The following is a 21,446-nucleotide window of genomic DNA, read 5'->3' on the forward strand; positions in this document are numbered from 1 at the left end:
GCGGACGGAAATGCCTTGTTGATGAGAGAGGTCAACAGAGAATGGTCAGACTGGTTCGAACTGACAAAGTCTACGGTAACTCAGATAACCGCTCTGTACAATTGTGGTGAGAAGAATATCATCTCAGAATGCTATTCTGAGATACGGGTTGGTGCTGTTTTGACGGCACGTGGGGGACATACACAATATTAGGCAGATGGTTTTCAGTGTTGGGCAAGCTACTTAAAAAAGGTAGCAAGCTAAGCTACAAACTACTCAACAGAAACATTAGTTAAGCTAAGCTAAAAGCTACACTTCAGAGAAAGTAGCAAGTTACACTACAAGCTACACGTCAAAAGTAGCTAGCTACATTTAAGCTACTTCATATTTTTTTCAACCGCAGATGCACGGAGCATTCCGTCATAGACAAAGCATCTAAAAGACTTATTCACATGATGTTTATCAAAGCCTTGGTACAGTATATTACAGTTTGATGCAATACAGTATACAAGTATACAGTATGGTGCAATACAAATAACAATAAAAAAACTAAACAAACAAAAAACATGTAAACTCATATTAAGACAGCTACTTATACAAACCCATGTGTTCAACATTTAAAGTCATTATTTTTACATTTTATTTTTCATATTACCTCTACAAACCCATACCCATTTAAACATAATTTCATTTGTACATTCCTGTATAAAAACTCTGAGTATATATAGTATACTATTTATCTACATATGCATCTATACAATACAGAAATACAACAGCTAGACAGAATTACAGGATATATCATCAGACGCCAAATTTATTGTGTGTTTGTGAGTTGGTGTGTGTGTGTGTGTGAGTGAGAGAGAGAGAGAGAGAGAGAGAGAGAGAGAGAGAGAGAGAGCACATCTGAGCAATAACACTGTGATTTCAGAATCAGAATCAGCTTTATTGCCAAGTATGCTTACACATACAAGAAATTTGTCTTGGTGACAGGAGCTTTCTGATGGTATCAGATGTTAATACCATGGTACTTTGATATACAATTACCATATTTATGTACCATTCTGTATTGGTGCTTCGAAGTACTTCAAAGAATACCATGTTACTGCCCTGGTAAATTGATATATGATTACCATATTCATATACTATTGTATTTACATAGGGCTTCAAGGTAATTAAAAAAAAATAAAAATACCATGGTACTTCGCTATATGATTACATTATTCATATAGCCTACCATTGTATTAACATAGTGCGTCCAGGTAATGGTACATGTCCAAAAAACATGGTAATGCCATAGTACTTTTTAAAGTGTTTTCATGTAGGCTAATATGTGTTTTGATACTCTTTTGGTTGGAGAATGTATTTACCTGCAGGAGTCGTTTACAAGCTGGCTTGCAATCACTGGCAAACAATAGGACGTATTTGCAGGTTTCATTTCCATTGATTGTAGATCCACGGCAACCAGCATTATCTTTATTTTCCATGTTATAAAATACTCCGTGAGCTTATTGGCAAGTGAGAGCACGCACAAATGATTCTGCAGCGCGCAAGCTTTCTGAGGCATCCAGATTGAATTGCGAACCGATTCAGACTGCTTTCCTATCGCGTGTGACCAATTCATTTTAAAGAACCGACTCAGATGAGCAATTATTTTGTGATCGGACATCTTTAGTTTTGATTCAAAACTGGCGATAATAAACAAAGGGTACAAGGCATGATGTAGCGGTGTAGCTTTTCTCAATGCTATGCCACTACCTACTCAAAAATATAGCTTTGCTACTGAAAAGTTACTTGATTTAAAAACTAGCGAAGCGACCACCTTGCTACTCAGAAATGTTGTTAAGCTAATAGCTTCGCTATTTTTAGCAAAGTTACTGCCCATCACTGGTGGTTTTAATGTTGTGGCTGATCTGTGCACTTTCTGTGTGATAACGATTGCCCTCGTCTCCACAGTATGCTAAATAACTTCATGAAGACAGTACTAAATTAAAAAGAAAGAAAGGTATTTTTATGATCTCTCCATTTTTTATTAAGTGTTAAACATTTAAACTTATGAGCACAGCTGTATCTGTCGCTTGCTATTGAGTGGGGACCAAACAGCTAGTGTCCAGAGAGAAATGGCAGTTGTTCTTCAGGGATCATTGAGTTGACCAGGAGGGCCTTCCCCCCTGGAGACTATTATTTTCTTCCAGGAATTCACAGAAGTGGAAGATGAAAGCCTCGTGTCACCAGCTCACCCAAAAAACACCCGGCCGTAAGAATCTCAGCCAATGCCACATCAAGGCCAAGGCCAGCGAGGGACAGGGCCGCCATCTTACCCTGCTCTGCTTCATAACTGTGCCGATTTATACCAATCGCTTCTGGCAGCCATCAGGTCTACTTTTATTCCCGTTATTATTATTTTTTTTTTTTTCTCTCATCCTTGACTTTTATAATACATCACTCATATAAATCAATAACCAGATCAGATATATTTAAAATCACTTCACCTTTAATCTTCTCTTAAAACAATAGCAGCTAAGTGAACAGGTGTTATCGTAGCTGTTATTTATTGTGTATTTTAGCATAGCTGAATTGCTGAACTGACCTATTAGCATCCTGGGCCGAAACTATCCTTTTTATTATATAAAATTATGTGGTTAATTGATTTTACATGTACATGTCAATTATTAATAAGTCCATGAGTAAAAAAAAAAAAAAAAAAAAAAAGATAAATAAAATAATAAAAATACATAAATAAATACGAATATTAGAATATAATATATTTTCCAATGATAAAAATATAAAAAATATATAAAAATAAAAATCAAGGAGTAGGTTTTAATTTTCTGAATTAAATAGTTTAAAATAGGCCCTTTTATATCATAGATTTTGTGGATAGACTGCATACAATTACTTTCTAACTGAGTATTTTTGTCTTATTTTCTAGTAAAAAAATGTGTAAACATCCTTAAAATAAGGAGAAACCTTATTGCCATTCTGCTTGAGAAGCAGAATGGCAAAATACTGTAATTGTTGTTTTCAGAAAAATTGAACAAAACTAAAACTATTTGCTTATGGGGTAAGAAAAATAAACTTGTTTTTTTTAAGTCATTTTCTATTTATTTATTTTTTACCCCACTGGCAATTAGTTTTTAATTATTATAAGAATATATCTGAAAACAAGACTATATATCTTATATATGAAGTAAATGTACAAGACAAAAAAAAATAAAAATAAATAAAAAATGCACTGTATTGTGCAATTGTATCCTTCTTAATACACATCTGCTCTTGTTTTGTATTTTTTATGACAAACATCATTTATTGTTTGACTTCACTTTGGATATCTAGCAGTTCTTGAGAGCAAAAGAGACCAAAATAAGATTGCATGGAGAAATTGGTCACAGACAAGAAATACTTTAATTAAATATTAGGTAAAATGATTTTTTTTTTACAATAAAATATAGAAATGTGGCCATAAACAAATAAAATCTTACATGAGCCAGAAAAAGGGGCATTTCCCCTTATTTAGTGAAATCTTCCATGTTAGAGCAACAAAGACTGCAAAACTTAATTAGACTAAAACACAAAACCTGATCGCAGAAATGATGCAATTCACAAATGCACTTTACGTAACCTTGGGTTTTTCTTTCTTTGAAGGTGACCGGCTCCTCCACTTGGCTGAGCTTTGTTGAGCCATCACAAAGCAAATACATTGAACATTCATCACTTCTCCCATTCTACATCTGCCTTTGCTTCCTGCAGCTAAAGGAAAGTTTGTGCCGATTGCCAAGAAGAAAAATATGCTTTGGGTTTGAATGTTACAGCATTTACAAAGAGTTTAGTGCAAAAGAAAAGGAGCTAGAAATGAAAGACTTCACTGTTTCTCATTAGCTGATTTTGGCACATCTATAAAAATCAGAGGGTGGTATGATTTCCAATGCTACGCTACGGTGTCATGGGTTACTTACAAAATGACTTTTACAATATAGAACATCTTAATCTTTTTTTTTATCCATTTATTATACAAAAAAAAAAAAAAAAAAAAAAAAGGTTTTAATTTGTTTTTATTCCCTTTGAATGTTCAATTTTACTTGAGGGAACCAGGGTAAAAAAAAAAAAAAAAAAAGACAAACTGACAAAATAGTCCAAAAAGGTGAGGGGTCACAATAATAATTATTTTTTATTTTAGTAAAAAATGTTTGTGCTTTTTACACCATTGATCTGAATGAAATAATGAGATTCAATGTGGTGTACGTTTGTTATTAAAACAGCAGAAATGTTTCTCTCAAGAGATTCAATGAAAATCTTCTTTTTTTTTTTTCTTTTTTTTTTTACACATTTTAATAAACATTAGAAGCTGATGTAAATTTCCATCCCAGATATGTTTTTTTTTTCTTCATCTTCTTCTTTCCATTGTTTTCCTTCTTGATCCCTGTAAACATGGTTTGAGTTATGTGGCAAAGTCATGGTGGCAGGTAAAAATTACTTTTTAAATTCTACAAAAACAAAATGTACAACCACACTTGGATTTCCCCACCCCCACGGGGGCGGCTTGACATGCACTTTATCTACTAATATTATTACAGTCAGGTGACACAAACAATTTTTTTTGACTATACAGCAAACAGTTTTCTTTAAAAAAAAAAAGTACTTTTTTAGATAACTTAAAAATTAATATAAAAATAAACAATGGATTTGACTGCTCCTTCAAATAGCAAATAAACAAACAAACAAAACAAAAAATGGACGGACGGTCTTGGATGGCGTAACCAAATTTATGAATTACAAATTAAATGCGTAGACGATACAATCTATCAATACAAAACATCGAAAATGTAGGCAATGAATCTTGGCTAAACATTCTGTGATGCATTGTAATGTGAAAAACAATAAAATGATTGAAAGCAATATACAAAATTTCAAAGATAAATACAATATTTATAAATGATATGTTGCAAAAAATTCCCTTAGTGACCACAAGTGTTTTGTGTGAAAGTGTTGCAATGTATTAGACAATTTTACTCCTAACTGTAGGAATAAAACTCTGTACTAAATATTAAAGTGAATCTGGAAAATTCAAGACAAGTGTATAAATATTTAGCTACAACTTTGGCAAAATCACAAAAGTCTACAATTGTATAACCACATACAAAACACATCAGGGGATAAGGAGCTAGAGGTAAAAGGACAACTTTCTGGTACAAGAAACAGACTTCACAGTAGCCTAAGAATGCAATAATATACAGTGCTAGCAAAAAGTTGAAAAACATTGCAGATCACACTTGCTTTACAGGAAGCTTTAGCAGTGGAAATATTTTCTCTTTTTCTTTTTTTGTTCCTTTTATGTCTTTTTTAACCAACAGACAGTAGTGCTTTGTCTCTGTTAGTGTGCTTGTTGAAGGCAAGAGAAGAATTTTTGCAATATCAAAGTTACAACTGCTACCTACAATAAGTTACAAAGTTCATTTTCACCAAAGGCAAGATCACCGTTTGCTTGTTCCTCGCACGATTCATTCTTCCTTGCCTTTTCGATTTATAAATCATATATCTTATATTATTTCCAGTTTATTGGCTCTTTATATATTGGCCCCCTTTTTTCTTACCACAATCAAAAATAAAAACAAAAAATAATAACAATAAAAAAAATGAAAAATGAATTCACATTATGAAGATGTGCAGCAGCAACACATCGGTGACAGAGAAACATTCTTAAACATTTTATTATTTTTTTATCAGTGTTTTCATCGAATGGCATATCCACAATGTTTCGTCCCACACATAGACATAGCCAAGATTAAACCAGAAATGTTTATACAAAATAAGGATGTTTTTTTTTTCTTTTTTTTTCCCCTTTGGATTGTGAAAATATGAGAAGAGATTCCAGTCCCTAAAATGTAATTGCTCATGACGAAGTCGCTTGCATGTAAATTTATATTCGTTTGAATAAAATCTTTGAAACAAAGTGTCTTTTTTCCTCTGAATAACAGAATTAGCTGCTGATTAACTTCATGACGAATGATATTTCGAGGAGAAACCTCCTTTATGGACTACGCTTTGTCCCCGACGAAGAGAAGGCTGCTTTACAAGGGAAGGGAGTGCAATTTACATGGGTGGGACCACCAGTCCGGACATTGCTGTAAGAAAAGAGAAACAAAGGGAGAGAATTTTAGCACAGGAGATTTCAAGACTACATGGAAGACGCACACACACACACACACACACACGCACACACACACACACACACACACACACACACACACACACACACAAAAAAACTATAAGTATGGCAAAATACTCAAGTGGCAAGACTTGGTGTAGTCGGCAAAGGCGCTAGGGATGTTTGTACAATGGAGGCTGTTTCAGTCAGGGCTTGACGGGGGAGGGGGGAAAGTGATTGAGTGAAATGTGCTTTACCAACAAGACATGCTGGAAAGACTTCACTTTTTGAAAGAGGAGCTTTCTGACATTTTCAGGAGAAAGCATCCTGGCTCCCACATGTGTGATATTTCTCTTAGCGTTTTGATAATGGCAAACACTGGGCCAGACTCCCAAGAGGGTTTCCCTGCTGACAGCCGAGAAACAACATGGTCACTTCTGCTAACGTCACGTAGACCCAGGGTCTCCCCTCCTCAGTCGGTAACCAGACACCCCTCCGCTTTGCCCAAATTGAAATCTTCACCTCGCTCCCTCCTGCCATTACCAGAGCTGAGTGGATGCTGGAAAACCATTTGCATTCTTGTGTCAGACTGTATTTTTTCCCTATCTTTCCTTATCATGACATCTAAAGCCCAGATCACAAGGCTAGACGAGGTTGGTCCGGCCGCTTTAGCATTATGCAGAGCGAACACAGAGATTGATGTTCTAGCTCACCCCACTCATTTCCACAATTAGGTGTCTAGTGAAGTGCCAGCGACAAAAAGCTCTTTTGCTGCTTTCGACTTCTTTGTAGAGTCATGCTTGGAGTGCTTTTAAGTTTACCAAGGTTTCTGATGTTGTGGCATTTCTGCAAACCACATATTAATAAGTAGATGCATGTAGCGGCATGAACTTTAATTTCTCAGTTCATTAGGTCTAACATTATTAATCTCGGTTGCACACACTATGGCTAAAACATGTTTTCAAAGCAAACAACTGGGCCTTGACGAAGAGCAAATACGAGTGCACTAAACAGCAAGAGTAAGTCTTTAATTTACTGAATGACGCTGCCCTGCCGAGAATTGTTGATTCTCTCGCTCTTTCTTCTTATAATCACATTCAACCTGGCTTCTAATCACTTCTTCTCCTGTTAAAGAGATCGTTCACCCCTAAACATTCTGCCTAACATCTCCTTTTGTGTTTCACGAAAGCAATGAGTTAATAATTACAGAATTTCCATTTTTGGTTGTACTAGTGCTTTTTTGTTTCTCTTCAACAATGTTTTTCAATGACGGAAGCATTCTGCTCAGCGTGCATGACGTTATATGTTAACATTTCTGCCCTTGTGGTTCCAACGCTTGCGTTACTATTGTAGGAAACATACATTTTTAACTCTGTGCAATATTCATAAGAAATCCATGGAACTTTAATGAGTGGGTTTTATCAGGGTCATGTATAAAGTGATCCTTAATCCAGTGCAAAGAGAATATGGAGTCTTGATATGCGTCTAGAATCTGCTGGGGACCAGTAGGGTTAGTTAAGGGGGAATTTGTGATTGTATTATTAATATATACAATGTTCTGCTCAGTTTGAATGCAAAAGAGGCTGATAAATAATGGATTCGAATAGTAGTGTTTTTTTAAAGCGATTTTGTTGCGTTACGTGTAGGGTCGTCGCTTAAATTTACGGTGCCCGGGACAAACAATGTTCTCTGTCCTGAGAATGATCATGTTAGATGTTTTGTTTCAGGCACAAAGAAGCCAATTAAACATAAATATACTGTAATGCTTCGGATATATGACGCCTTGTATTAGACCGATCCCAACCACTCCAGAATGAAAGTGGACAAATCTCACGAGACACTTAACTTTCTTTAATCATTAATGAAAGATACAAATTAAATTAATAAATAAACTCACACATGCACATGCAATCTATATGCCCACATAATGCATTCTTGCACTTATTTGTTCATTCACCCATCCACACACAAATGCATAATTGATGCAAGCAGCCATGTTCGTTAAAGGGACTGGTCACCCAAACATGAAAATTCTGTCATTTGCTCATTCTAAAATTGTTCCAAATGCATCCAACTTATTTTCTTCCTTGGAACACAAAAGGAGATGATGGGCAGAATGTTAGTTTACAAGTTTACAAAATCTCCTTTTGTTTGAGGGTAAGTAAATGACGACATCATTTTCATTTTTGGGTGAACTATCCATTTAAGCAGCAGGGATGGCAAATGGGTGGTGTCTCTGGGTACCAGAGTGCAATAATGTGACCCAACAGGTGAGGCAACTGCGGGGCGTTCTAAAAGCAGGGAGTCGGCTCTCACCTTGAAGTCCATTGCCATTTGCACTGGTGCAAGAAGGAGGTGGAGATGCTTGGGGCCTGACAACTGGAGCAAAGGCGCTTTTTTGTTTCACTGCAGAGATGACATTTGCAGGTGAGAATGAGAAAATGCCGTGTGTACTGCTACAGTTTGAAGAGAGGCTGACCGAAGAGGCTGCCATTGTTGGGCTCGACGGAACGACTGCAACAAAGCAGACATAGTCACCACTCAGAGAGAGAGTTCACTTCTTACAGACGAGAATGAGAGAGCCAGGGCCTCGCCTCTTTTTCAAATTATATTCATGGAATGAAAACAAATCAGGGAGAAATGATGATGATGATGATGATGATGACATGGGCAAAATTTTGGAAGTGTGTTTGGGGTTTTGTTTGAGGGGAGGGAAAGTAAAAAAGTAAGGGTAAATAAAAAAAATTAAAAAATGGGTTTGGAATGGTATGAGATGTCCTGCCTCGCCCACTGTCTGGATAATAGGTGTTTTTATCGACTCTGATTGTTTTTGGGTTTTTTTTGTTTTTTTGTTTGTTTTCAAAAACATTTGTTCAGGTGTTGTTTTTGGTGGCCTGCTTAGCTTAGCTGAATTTTCTATTAAATTTGTTTGAGTTCTTTTTTTTTTTTTTTTTTTTTTTTTAGTCTGGTGTTTTGATTGGTCGGATTGTTATGTCTCGGTTGTTCAGCCTCCAGAGTCACCCCTCCTTTTATCCAGTAGCACACATTCCCAAAAGATAACAAAACAAACAAATAAACAAATGAACAACAAAACAACAACAGAGGAGTGTCAAAAGGAAAGAGAAGCACAGGTGGGGACAGAGAGAGCGGAGGGTTTGGGGGTTCGTAATTACCTTGATACTTACTGCCGTAGGGAGAGTTCGCGGAGGAGCCGTTCAAGAAGCCCGGTGAACTGGGGACGCCCAAGTTGGGCATTCCCGTGTTGCCGTAGCCGTTCATGCTGTTACTGACAGTGTTGTAGTTGGACTGCTGCGGGGTGCTGCTTGGCACGTAACCGCGAGGTGACACGCTGCTGGTGTTGCGACTGTAGCCGACTGTAGACAAAAGACATCATACAAAATCTGTTACAATGCTGAACTAAAAAGTGGGATATTAAAATAAGAATATTGTTGAATACTCTTGCTAGCTCGTAAAGTCTATACATAATTTTTGATTGCTAAATATGCACGTGCAAATACACAATTGGCCTCATTCAGGCAACACGAGCAAAAATAATTTCTGTATAAATCGTTCATAAAACCATGTTTACGTGAATTGCCAGTTTATATAAATTGTTCTTAACACAATTTTTGCGAGTAAATCGTTTGTAAAAACATTATTATGTACATTACCAAAGCAACAATTTATGCCACAAAAGTTTTACGAACAATTTATACAGTATACATAACCAATTTCTGTGTGAATCGTTCAAAAAACAATTAGTAGATGCATTATCAATGCCACAATTTACACAAGAACGGTTTTAAAAATAATTTATATAAATATGTACACAACTCATTTCTGCATCAATTGTTCGTAAAACCATTTGTATGTGCATTGTCTATGCAACAATTTACAAAAGAATGGTTTTATGAACAACTTATACATTTATGTAAAAAACTAATTTGTGTGTAATTAATTTGTAAAACCATTTTTACATAAGTTGTCAATGCAACAGTTTATGCAAGAATGGTTTTACGAACAGTGTAGAGTATATACATACCGTATACAGTGTGTAACTTGTTCGTAAAACCGCTCTTACATGCATAATGATTGTGCCGATTTACACAGAAATGGGTTTACAAATGATTTACTGAATAAACGTATGAATATAATACATTTCTGCGTAAATTGTTTTTAAAGCTATTCGCACGATGTCAATGCGACAATATACGTAAGAATGGTCTCACGAACAGTTTGCTTGCGTTTCATAAAGCCCTATCTGTTAACTTGGCTAAATCACACAGCTGTGCATTGATTTCTTCTCCATGTTCTTAAGGAGGATATTCAGTGGGCTAGCGTGTTTTCCAGTGCAATTTTTACCTAGCTGTCCTGTCCTGAGTGGAACAGGTGTAAACCTATTATCAGTACACTGGCTAAATGCAGTGCGTGAGATAGTTCTGCGTGTCCTGGCAGGTTTACAGTGGAAGGATGGGGACAGGGTCAGGCACCTCATAGGATCTATGCTATACACAGTCAGCCAAGATAAAGCTGCAACCAGCATGTGCCATGATTCATAGTGCTAACAACTCACTAGTGTCTGCTAAACATTGCAAGCATTTTTTTTTTTTTTTATTTTATTTTATTTTATTTTATTTTTTTTTAATAAATGCCTCATTTTGATATTCAGATTTATGACTTGGGATGAAAATGTCAAATATTGTGAGCGTTTTCTACATTTAGAGTTACATTTAGAGTCAGTGCCCTCCTGAAGCTATCCTTTTTAAACCAGGTGATTTGCTAGTCTTAGAGGGTTTAAGCAGGTTTAGATGATCTCTGAGGTTGGCCAAGCTGTTTTTTTTAGCTGGTCTTCCAGTCTGACCAACTGACAAGTGCCCAAAATCCCAAAAAAAAGCCCCCAAAAACGAAAAGTCATCAAAACAGACCAGCCAAACCAGATTGGCCTGGCTGGGAGACCAGATAACCAACTTAGGCTGGTTTAAGCATTTTTCTTTTTTTATTATTATTATTATTATTATTATTTTTTTTATTTATTTTTTTTTTTCAGCTATTTTTGTGGGGTAAACTACATGTTTGCCACTAATTGCCTTCTCCAAGTTGGCACTGGCTAGAACGAATCGAATCACGGCAAATTAGGACTGTTACATTGTTGAATATAAAGTAGTTTAGGTAGGCTTCACTTATGGTCACATACCCTGGTAATTACCTTGTGAGGTCTCTGAGACGTTGACTGCGAGCTGACTGCCGAAAGTGTTGACACCCATCATTCCGCCATGAGAGGCTGTATTGCCGAGGGACGGGATCTGGTTGTGGTTACGTGGGACGCTGTACAGGGCCTCTGCGATATCTGCGGCCCTCTTCAGAATGATTTCCTACAACACAGAGACAGAAAGAGAAGAGTTACTGGTACATTCTCAAAAGTACTTAAGGCAAGAGAACCAATACTGAGTCTTTTCATTCAATTATAAGTCAAATTTCTGCTTGAAACAAACAGCTTAAACCACCCTAAATTGTTCAGCTGTTCCCCCAGCAAGACCAATGTGTTCTATTTTGATGGTTTTAGAGGGGTTTTGGGCACTTGGCAGCTGGTAAGAATGGGACACCAGCTTGTCAACCAACTAAACACTAGCTTGGCCACCAATATAAAACAAGCTAAGACCAGCAAACCATCTTTAACGGTTTGTTAAGCTGTTTTTCAGCAGGATTTGGTCCTCATTCTTGAAACACAAGCAGAACTAATTTCTATGTAAATTATTAACAGGTATACCATTCTTATACAAATTGAAGTGCATTGAATTAAATGCAAAAAGTTTCACAAAAAAAAAAAAAAAAAAAAGACATTCCAAACCAGGGTCTCAAATAAATAAATAAATAAATGTCCGTGTGTAATGAATGAGGCCTATTTATTACATCTTTTACACACACACACACACACACACACACACACACACATATATATATATATATATAGTGCTGTTAAAAAGTATTTGACCCCCTTCATGATTTCTTCTGTTTTTGTGTATATCTCAATACAGTTTTTAAATGATAATGTTGAAGCAAAATAGTTATCCAATGCCAACTAGTTAATAAATCCCCAAATTTATGAAACTGCATTCATAATGGGGTTCAGCTGGACTAGACACACCCAGGCCTGATTACTGCCAGCCCTGTTCAGTCAAATCAACACCTAAATATAACTTTTTTACAGCAGCATGAAGTTGGCTAAAAGGTCTCACCCAGTAGCACATTTATGCCAAGGTGGAAAGAAATTCCAGAAATGATGAGGAAAAAGGTTAATTGAAATAAATCAGCCTAAGAAGTGGTACAAAGCTATTTCAAAGGCTCTGGGACTCCAAAGAACCACAGTGAGAGCCACTATCTCCAAATGGAGAAAACTTGGCACAGTAGTGAACCTTCCCAGGTATGGCTGACTTTCCAAAATTCCTCCAAAAGCACAGCGACGACTCATCCAGGAAGTCACAAAAAAGCCATGGACAACATCCAAGGAACTTCAGGCCTCTCTTGTATCACTGTTCATGACTCCATAATCAGAAAAACACTGGCCAAAAATGCCATCCATGGAAGAATGGTGTGGCGAAAACCATTACTAATCCAGTAGAACATTAAGGCTCATCTGAATTTTGCCAAAAACGCACCTTGATGATCCTCAAACCTTTTGGGAGAATGTTCTGTGGACTGATGAGTCAAAAGTGGAACTGTTTGGAAGAACAGGGTCCTGTTACATCTGGTGTTAATCAAACACAGAATTCCAAAAAAGAACATCATACCTACGGTCAAGCATGGTGGTGGTAGTGTGATGGTGTGGGGATGCTTTGCTGTTTCAGGGCCAGGGTGACTTGCAATAATTGAGGGAAACATGAATTCTGCTCTCTACCAGAAAAATCTTAAAGGAGAACGTCCGGTCATCAGTCTGTGAGATAAAGCTCAAGCGCAACTGGATTCTGCAGCAAGACAATGATCCAAAGCGTAGGAGTAAGTCCACCTCTGAATGGCTCAAGAGAAGCAAAATTAAAGTTTTGGAGTGGCCTAGTCAAAGTCCTGACTTAAACCCAATTGAGATGCTATGGCAGGACTTTAAACAGGCAGTTCATGCTTGAAAACCCTCCAATGTGGCTGAACTAAAGCAGTTCTGCAAAGAAGAGTGAGCCAACATTCCACCACAGTGTTGTTAAAGACTGATCTCCAGTTTGGTTGCAGTTGTTACTTCTAAAGGTGGCACAAACAGATATTAAGTTTAAGGGGGCAGTTAGTTTTTCACATGGGTGATATAGGTGTTGAATAACTTTTTTGCTTAAATTAAAAAAAATTATATTTGGAAAACATTATATTTTTCCTTTTATTTTTATAGTTAAACATACAAAGTGACACCAGGATTGCAATCGTTTCGCTGTAGTTGGATTGCAATGTCTTCACCTCTGTGCTGTTCGACTGAGGGAAAATAATGTAATGGATCATTTCTTCTGAATATGTATTAGACCTCTCAACCATAGCTGAACAGCTCTGAAGAATATATTCCAGAAGTGCACCTTTTAGGGCCAAGTTCAAGGTTATCCTCCTATTTAAATAAACATGGCTGTGTGCATGCGTTTTGAGTGATTAACTCATCTCTTTGCACCAAGAGTCACAGGCATGAACGAAATTGTGAGAGAAGCACGTTCTCGCCTGGCTACAGTACAATGGCCCCCAGCTAGGTTTGAAACATACAGGAATGTAGCAAAAGGAGACGGATGCTGATTTAATTACTGCCACCATGCAGAGAACAAGAAAAGTGCTTTGTTAGCTTGAGTTTGTACCTGGTTGTTGTGTGGCATTCCGTACAGGGCTTCCACAAGGTCAGCGGCTCGTTTTAGCAACACCTCCTGTAATATACAGCCAGAATACAACATAATCAGTCATAAAGACACACAAACACAATCGCACAATACCCAATCACACACATAAAATTTGCGTGCATGTGGGTCTGGGTATTCACAGGTTAAATTACACTTTATCTCTTGTACTACAAAAATACACATGGTGAATTGTCTAAATTAAAGAAATTAAAAAAAAGTTTTTAATTACATATTATCAAAATGATTCATTTTATTTCTTAGTCACATTTAATTTGCACTTGAAACGAGTGAAGTGGTCTGTAACTTAAGCTAAATGAGTCAACGTAAGGACTTGTGTTTCACTGATTTGGCCTTGTGGGTATTAAACAAACAAATACCAGCACGCCTTCGAGCGTCAAACACAGATGCTGCGTTCGGCTGCTAATTCCATGCACTTTAGCTCAGAAGAACAATGAGTCATTTTCCATATCTTAATTAAACTGGCAGAGTCGTCAAAGACAACATCTCACCCCTAATTCATGGCCCAAATTTGCAGAAGAGTTCAATGCCCGTTCCTCTTTCTTCAGGACAATAAAGTGAATTAGCTTGGGTTAATCTAGTTCTTTCATAATGACATTAGGAAATTTTTCAATTAACCCTCTTTCTCTGGCGGTTGTAAAGGACTTCATAAACGATTTCCTCTCCAGAGCGGGCTGAGAGGCTGTGTCCTGGGACGCGGATGCCAAGAACTCTCGCTTATCCCTGTCTGCAAGCTTTCTCCCCACTTAAAACACAACAAGGATTAACCTGATGCCTATTTTCTCTTCAAAAATTACACCTCAGCTGCCAACAAGGCTCACACAGGCATGTCTTTAACCATTTTGCATGGGCTGTCCGATATTGTGGTTGTTTTTACTCCTCAAACAGGGAAACTACAGCTGCTTTTGAATAAATTATATTGTCGTTGCGGCATACGTGTGTGATTTACTATGAATTATCTAGGGTTGACACTTTTCCACTGCCAGACCTGCTAGAAATCAATCTGGCCAAGCTGGGCGACCAGTCTGTTTTGAAAATGCAGACTTCTCTTTTTTATTGATTTGCAGTTTGTTTTTTGCATACATGAAGATTTCAGATTGTGTTTGAGTGTACTGTAACCACATTCACTCCATTGTCCTTTATCATGGCTGGGTGGCCATTCCATTCCCATTCATATCCGCCATCTTGGATGTCTATTTATCAAGATTAATCACAGAAGCCAAGGCCCCGAGCGCACGCCATACGTTTTATAGAGACACACTCCAAACCTGAGACTAACTGGATGAGTGCTTCTTCAAATGGGCATTTACCTCTGAAATTTAGGGCTCTGTTTCATGTTGCATTCATCTAGTTTGCATACAAATAAAGAATTACACTTGTCATTCGGCAGGTAGAATCAATGAAAGGCCCAGCTGTCCTAGTCCTGCTCTATCAGGGTTCTCCGCACTCTCTAAGCGAGATTAAATGTTTTTCTGAGCCACTAATAATTACTCATCATCTCACAAGACGTCTTACATGCCTCCCAATTTTAACCGCCGATTATCGCAATTAACGTCGCCTGTGAACTATAGCTGCAACTGTGCTTGGGTGACACCTACTTGAACTTCTCGTCCATATGGCAGATGAGAGAAGAAGACATAAGGATAGTTTAAAGAAAATGACGGCGCCTCTCAAATCTAATCTGTAATTTGCTATGAGGTGTCTTTTTCTAATGAACCGGATTTAGCAGCCCAAGTTGAAGTGGGAGTCTATCTGCATTAGGAGCACAATGAATGCATCGACCAATCAGTGGAGGAGACTGTGAATGAGTTTGTTTTGTTCCAGCATACCCCTCTCATCCTCACGGCCTCACGCTGAGAATATGATTAGCGGTGAACGGTGTTCGTGAAGCATTTCCATGTAAATTTCAGAGTGCTGGCGTTAAGTGTAATTGACTTCTCTCTTATAACAGACTGCAGGTTAGACCGATGGAAACTATTTAAGCCCAAAATGATCCCAAGGCTTGTTTCATGACAAATGCGAGGGCTTATTATTAGAAGAGCTCATTGTTCTGCCTGTGGACGAGGATCGTTTAAATGGAGAACTTGTTATTATCATTTTTGAATATTGCGAGTGGTATATATCACCACTGTTAAAGAAGCCAAGTGAGGTGAGGGGCTGGAGGTGCTAATGTCATTATAAAAGTGTAAGGCAATTATTCTGTTAGTTCTTGCCCGAGGTGCTGAATACATTGAGGAGTGCGGGGCCAATACGTGTAGCTACCTTGCAAACGCAGAGAGAAGGAAGATGAATTTTAATGCATGGGTAATTGCTCAACATGAAAGCATTTCTAATCATTTTTCTCATATATTAGATTGAAACGAAAGCGGAATAGATTGGTGTTTGTGAGCTGAATTGGCACACAAAGATGGAACGGTTAATGGAACTGATAAATGCACGAATGCGACTAACAGGTTACCACTATATGATTTGCAATAAAGATTATTTCTCAGTATAGGACCTAATCAGATTTTCATTCTTGTGTTTGTCTCAGTCGTATATAGAGACAAATGTATGACACTGATTTCAAACAAGGACTAAAAAGAAAGAGGTTTTTAAGGTCCCTTCAGCAATCTCTTTCCTCATCACATGAGTGACTTCACATATTGCTTTGATTCTCTCTCACCATCTTCTTATATAAATGTGCTCGTTGAATGCCCCTCCCCTTGGATCACACAGAAAATTTTGATTTGATGCTAACAGTACTGATACTGCAAAGTCAGTACAACAACAACAATAAATAAATAAATAAATAATTATCTATACGGCAGTCGACAGTCTTTCTATAGCATCAGTAGTGCTCAATATTAATATTTAACTTATTAAATAGTTAAATTAAAAAAGTTATAAGTTCAATATCATATGTGTGTAGCAGTTGCATTATGAAAGTGATGTCCAATGCAATAAATGTAAACCATATTGGCTTTATGTCCAGCTACAATCGCCCATCAAAGCATATGATTGTAGATCCCCTGAAAAGAAGAACTGAAAAGGAAAACAAACAATCCACGAATCAATATTAGGGGCGTATTATCAACTCTACAGCAGACTTGAGCAGTCTGTGAGAGTGTGACGGCTTTACCTTATTGTTAACACGCTGTGTACATCCCTTCCCCCGAAACCTCTTATTACGGTGGTCTGTCTCGCACCCCTAACATCTAATGCAGCCTCTTCTCGCAGACGCTGCGCCTCTCATTGAGAGTACGTGTAAGGGTCAATTGCTGCTTAGCGTGGCGCTGGCTGTGACCCTCGAACGCGATAGAGAAGCAGACGGCTGCGGTAACTATGATGAATCACTTGGCACTTTCATTTACATGCTGCTGAACTCACATTTGGGTCCATTAGAAGCCAAAATCAAATATTTATATTGTTTATTGGAACCGCTCCGGTGTGATGGCCCTGGTGCAGGGGGTTTACCTGTATTTCAGGCATGCTTTGCGAAAAGGAAAGAAAAGATGTAGTTTCCACCACTGCTGTGCACGTTTTTGATGTAGATGGGTAGTTGACATGAAATTTCAAGCAGTTTTAGAAGTATCTTGCACTGTGACATATTATTTATATTATATGCTGTAATTTTTCTACAACTATTTCATATAAACATTTTTTTTTTAATTTCTTTTTCAATTTGTTTTATTCTTTTGTCAATATTATACATGCATGATATTGCATGGATAATCTGTACTTCAAAAATTAATTTGCCACACCGTAAGACCATTTGAAATTAGAGTTTACCCAAAAATGAAAATTCTGCCATATTTTACATACCTTCATGTTGTTCAAAAGCTGTAATGGAACATAAAAGGTGTTTTGATGAATGTTAGCCTCAGTCACCATTTTCTTTCATTGCATCTTTTTTCATACAATTAAATAAATGGTGACTAAGTCTTATATCCTGCCTTACATTACTATCTGTGTTCAACGGAAGAAATAAAGTTTTTTGGATGAACTATCCCTTTGATCCTTTGAAATCATCAAGCAGGGTGGCTTTGAAAAATTATTATTTATGTATTTTTTTGATAATGGACAGTTTAGCATTTGCAAGAATGAGATTTCCTGTCCAGATATTGGCCTCCACAGAGACAGAGAGCCAAGTGTAATTGAAACACATCATGTGGCGCTGAGCAGAGTCTGAGGAATTCTTCGTTGGTGTGTGTCTGCAGTGGCGGCGTTCCAGAGCTGTTCTAGCGGAAGTTAATGATAGCGGCTTCTCCCATGCTGGGCTTTAATAGATATTTGTATGATATCTGTTATTAGGCCTCTGTGGTGGTCAGCACACACCAAGCACCCACGAACAGGGCACAAAATAATCTCTTAACATATTAAGAAAAGCCTTCAGCGCTGTGCTACTCTCAGATGGGAAATTAGCATGTTTTCTATTAGCTGGGGCACAAGTCATAGATCCTATCAAAGCCAAATGAGAAAAAAAAAAAAAAAAAAAAAAGAGGGGCGAATCAAAGAACGAAAAACAGGTCCAATCAGCACGCTTTGTCTTTCATGCAACACATCAAAACAAGAGAACTGCGATACATGTCAACCACATGGGAACCGGAGGCAAACTGCATGGTTTGTGGAATTTTAATAGAAAAAAATAAATGAACCTAAAAAGCCCAGAGAGAGGGCTTGCCCATATTAACGCGCATGAAGCTCATTTATTAACCTGCTAAGACAAGGACTTTAACGGAAAGCTCTATAAACAAAAGATTAAACTGGATCAAGCTTTGGAAAATGAAAGGAAAACAAGAGCAAAATAATCACACATCAGAAAGAGGCCTCTGCTTAGATTACAATCGCCATTGCCTACTGGGGTGGAAAAATACTTAATTGAACCATTTCAGAACAGCTAAAGTTTGGGCGATTCTGGCAGAATCCAAACACGCCGGATTGAATAGTGATGACTTTCCAAATACAATTGCGTGCGCTAACTCATCTAGGTGGTGAATTGTTTCCCCATTTTCACATTTCTATGATAAATAGCTTTCTTTTATATTTTATTCACTGACCTTGGGCAACCTCTCCGGATCACCTGGATGTCTGGGAATGACCTTTTGCAGTCTCTGGAAGCCGTAGTCGATAGTTGGTTCGTTCAAAGCTAGACCGCAAAACAAGAAACAGCATCTATTACATTCAGCACAGGCAAAACAAATGAACAGATTTATGCTTTCATTTGCAGCATCATAAATGTTATTACATTCACTCTTGAAAATATATGCACCCATCATGCATTTTATTCCAAATACGCCTGAGCATTTGAATAAAAGGTTATAACACAGTTTTGTTGCACTGTGTATAGCATTCTTTCATGCGGCACATGGTACCAGAGGCGACGTTAATCTATCACCTCTCCTATTTGGAAGAACAAGGGCTATAATTGATCAGATAAATATAAAGGAGTTGCTGGATGCATTATGAATGAAGGAGGCATGGTAATATGAACACACACAGTGATCACGACTGTCAACTCGATGAAGTCTGCATCAGTCCCAGTTCTTGAAGCACCGGCTGGATTTATGGACAACGGGCAATGATGACATATGTCTGGCTATTGCCCCCCTTCAGATTTATTCCTCCAACTCACACTCTCTCCGTTTTTTTTACTCCGTTGTGCACTAAAGCAAAGCAAGCAGCAGGAATACTTCATCTTACAGGGCTTTAATAATTGGTGAATTGTTGACTACAAACTGATGTGGGCACTATCATTTCACAGCTGTGCCGGGGCTGGCCTCATGAAATTGCTGGCCACAAATAGTAATTAATCTTTTCTTTCACACGCACACACACATGTACCCTCCCTCTCAAACTGGAATTTTGAGTATGAAGTGCTCCGGTTATAAATCAGACAGTGCTTCTTGTATACAAGTGCATGAATCATAATCTTAACTTCCTCCTAGCACATGCATTGCATTTAACAAGCTTTAAAGGAGTACATGGAGGTCTATTACGATGCTTCTTGAGCAGAATACAAGACTTTAAGCATGCAAAAGTGTTTCAGATCCCCCAGCATATACAGTGTGGTCAACAGGATGTGATTTCACACTCTAGGACTTCTGTTTAAAAAAAAAAATAATAATAATACGTAAAGACAATAAATGCATAGGCCACATCCACACTCATCTGTTTTTGTTTGTTTGAAATTTCCTAACGTCATCATTTTCCAAAGTATGCAGTAATGGTGGAGGAAAACGCTTCTAGTGTAGAAGAGAGGTGTAAATGTAGCTAATTTAATGCATTTTAAAAGAAAACGGATTAGTGCGAACACGGATGTAAATTATGACTAGATTTTTACACTTTCTGAAGTAAAATTTGAGTGGTGATTGCCCATGCAAAAGTCACTGTCACAATGCTTGGGTGTTGTGAGTGGTTGCCAGGGCATTGCTATGTGGTCGCTAAGGTATTCTGGGTGGTTGCTGTTGTAAGTGGTTGCTTAAGAAGTCTAAAAGACCATCCCCCTATATTATATTCTTATTTACTCATATAATGTAAGTCTTTGGGATTTTTTTTTCGCCAGTTGGGTGTATTTGGATATTGTAAGCATTTAGCAGGGCATTGCTATGTGATGGCAAGGTTGTTCTGGATGGTTTCTTACTGGCCCAAGTCAAAACAACCCATCATTAGTCTCTGTTATATTCTAGTTACTCCTATAATGTAAGTCTATAGGATTTTTATCACCATTTCTTATGTCCAACAGGCAAAAAACGTAAAAAAAAAAAAAAAGTCCAATCGCTGAGATTAGTAGAAGATCTCGCCTCAATTTTAGTTATGTTTGTAGCAAAAAGGGTGCTAAACGAAGCGTCACCAAAAGATATCCCCACCCCAAATTCAAACCATTGGTTGTGCCAATGTTGCTATGTCGAGCTGTTCAAACAGAGAACTGTGTTGATAATATGACAGAATGGCTTACTTTCAATTGTCTCTGCATATTAAGCTGGAATAAGAGTATTTTAACATTGAGGAATTACACACATCATCTTTAAAAAGCAAGAAATGGGAGAGTAGGAACAAGCAAGTGGAAAATCAGCATGAAAATATTATCAGATGTGAACATAGATGTCGTTGTCAGTGATGCAAGTGTTTAAATCAATGTGCTTCTTTAAAAGATCAGATCTGTCTGTTCCCCTTACTCAGCACGCTGTCTGCTGCTGAACTCTGCTCTGATAGTAACGGAGGAAACGCAAGAAAGATCTAAAGAAGAGAATGAGAGATGTCAGTCGTCGAGGCGAAGATGAGCATATGAGACAGGAACTTCCTGGAAATAATTGGTTGACTTTATGATAAACTGCTACAATTACACGGTTGGGGGCAGCAATCCAATCAATCCAGTGTGATCAATATCAAGTCGCGGGTTGTGTTTTGGCACGTGTATATGCGTGTCATCGCATGACAGCAGTGATGCTATTTGACATGCCATCTTGCATGGT

The 21,446-nt window shown here is 37.6% G+C and overlaps 1 protein-coding gene across 13 annotated transcripts in view; it reads right to left on the reverse strand.

Annotated features, from left to right (window-relative positions):
* Positions 1–4,125: 4,125 nt before the first annotated feature.
* Positions 4,126–21,446, reverse strand: part of LOC127427303 (transcription factor COE3-like) — a 109,919-nt gene continuing 92,598 nt past the window's right edge. For 3 of the 13 annotated variants that reach the window (XM_051674822.1, XM_051674820.1, XM_051674814.1), the window contains exons 11-16: positions 19,032–19,120; positions 13,936–14,001; positions 11,316–11,493; positions 9,307–9,495; positions 8,438–8,635; positions 4,126–6,098 (exon numbers count right to left, since the gene is read on the reverse strand). In XM_051674822.1, the coding sequence (XP_051530782.1) occupies positions 6,067–6,098; positions 8,438–8,635; positions 9,307–9,495; positions 11,316–11,493; positions 13,936–14,001; positions 19,032–19,120 (752 nt within the window). In that variant the 3' untranslated portion in view covers positions 4,126–6,066. Of the gene's footprint in view, positions 6,099–8,437; positions 8,636–9,294; positions 9,496–11,315; positions 11,494–13,935; positions 14,002–19,031; positions 19,121–21,446 lie in introns of all 13 variants that reach the window. The other 10 variants (XM_051674819.1, XM_051674818.1, XM_051674813.1 and 7 more) reach the window with 6 other exon arrangements.

The sequence above is a fragment of the Myxocyprinus asiaticus genome, chromosome 36 (genome assembly GCF_019703515.2).
Source record: "Myxocyprinus asiaticus isolate MX2 ecotype Aquarium Trade chromosome 36, UBuf_Myxa_2, whole genome shotgun sequence".
NCBI lineage: Eukaryota > Metazoa > Chordata > Actinopteri > Cypriniformes > Catostomidae > Myxocyprinus > Myxocyprinus asiaticus.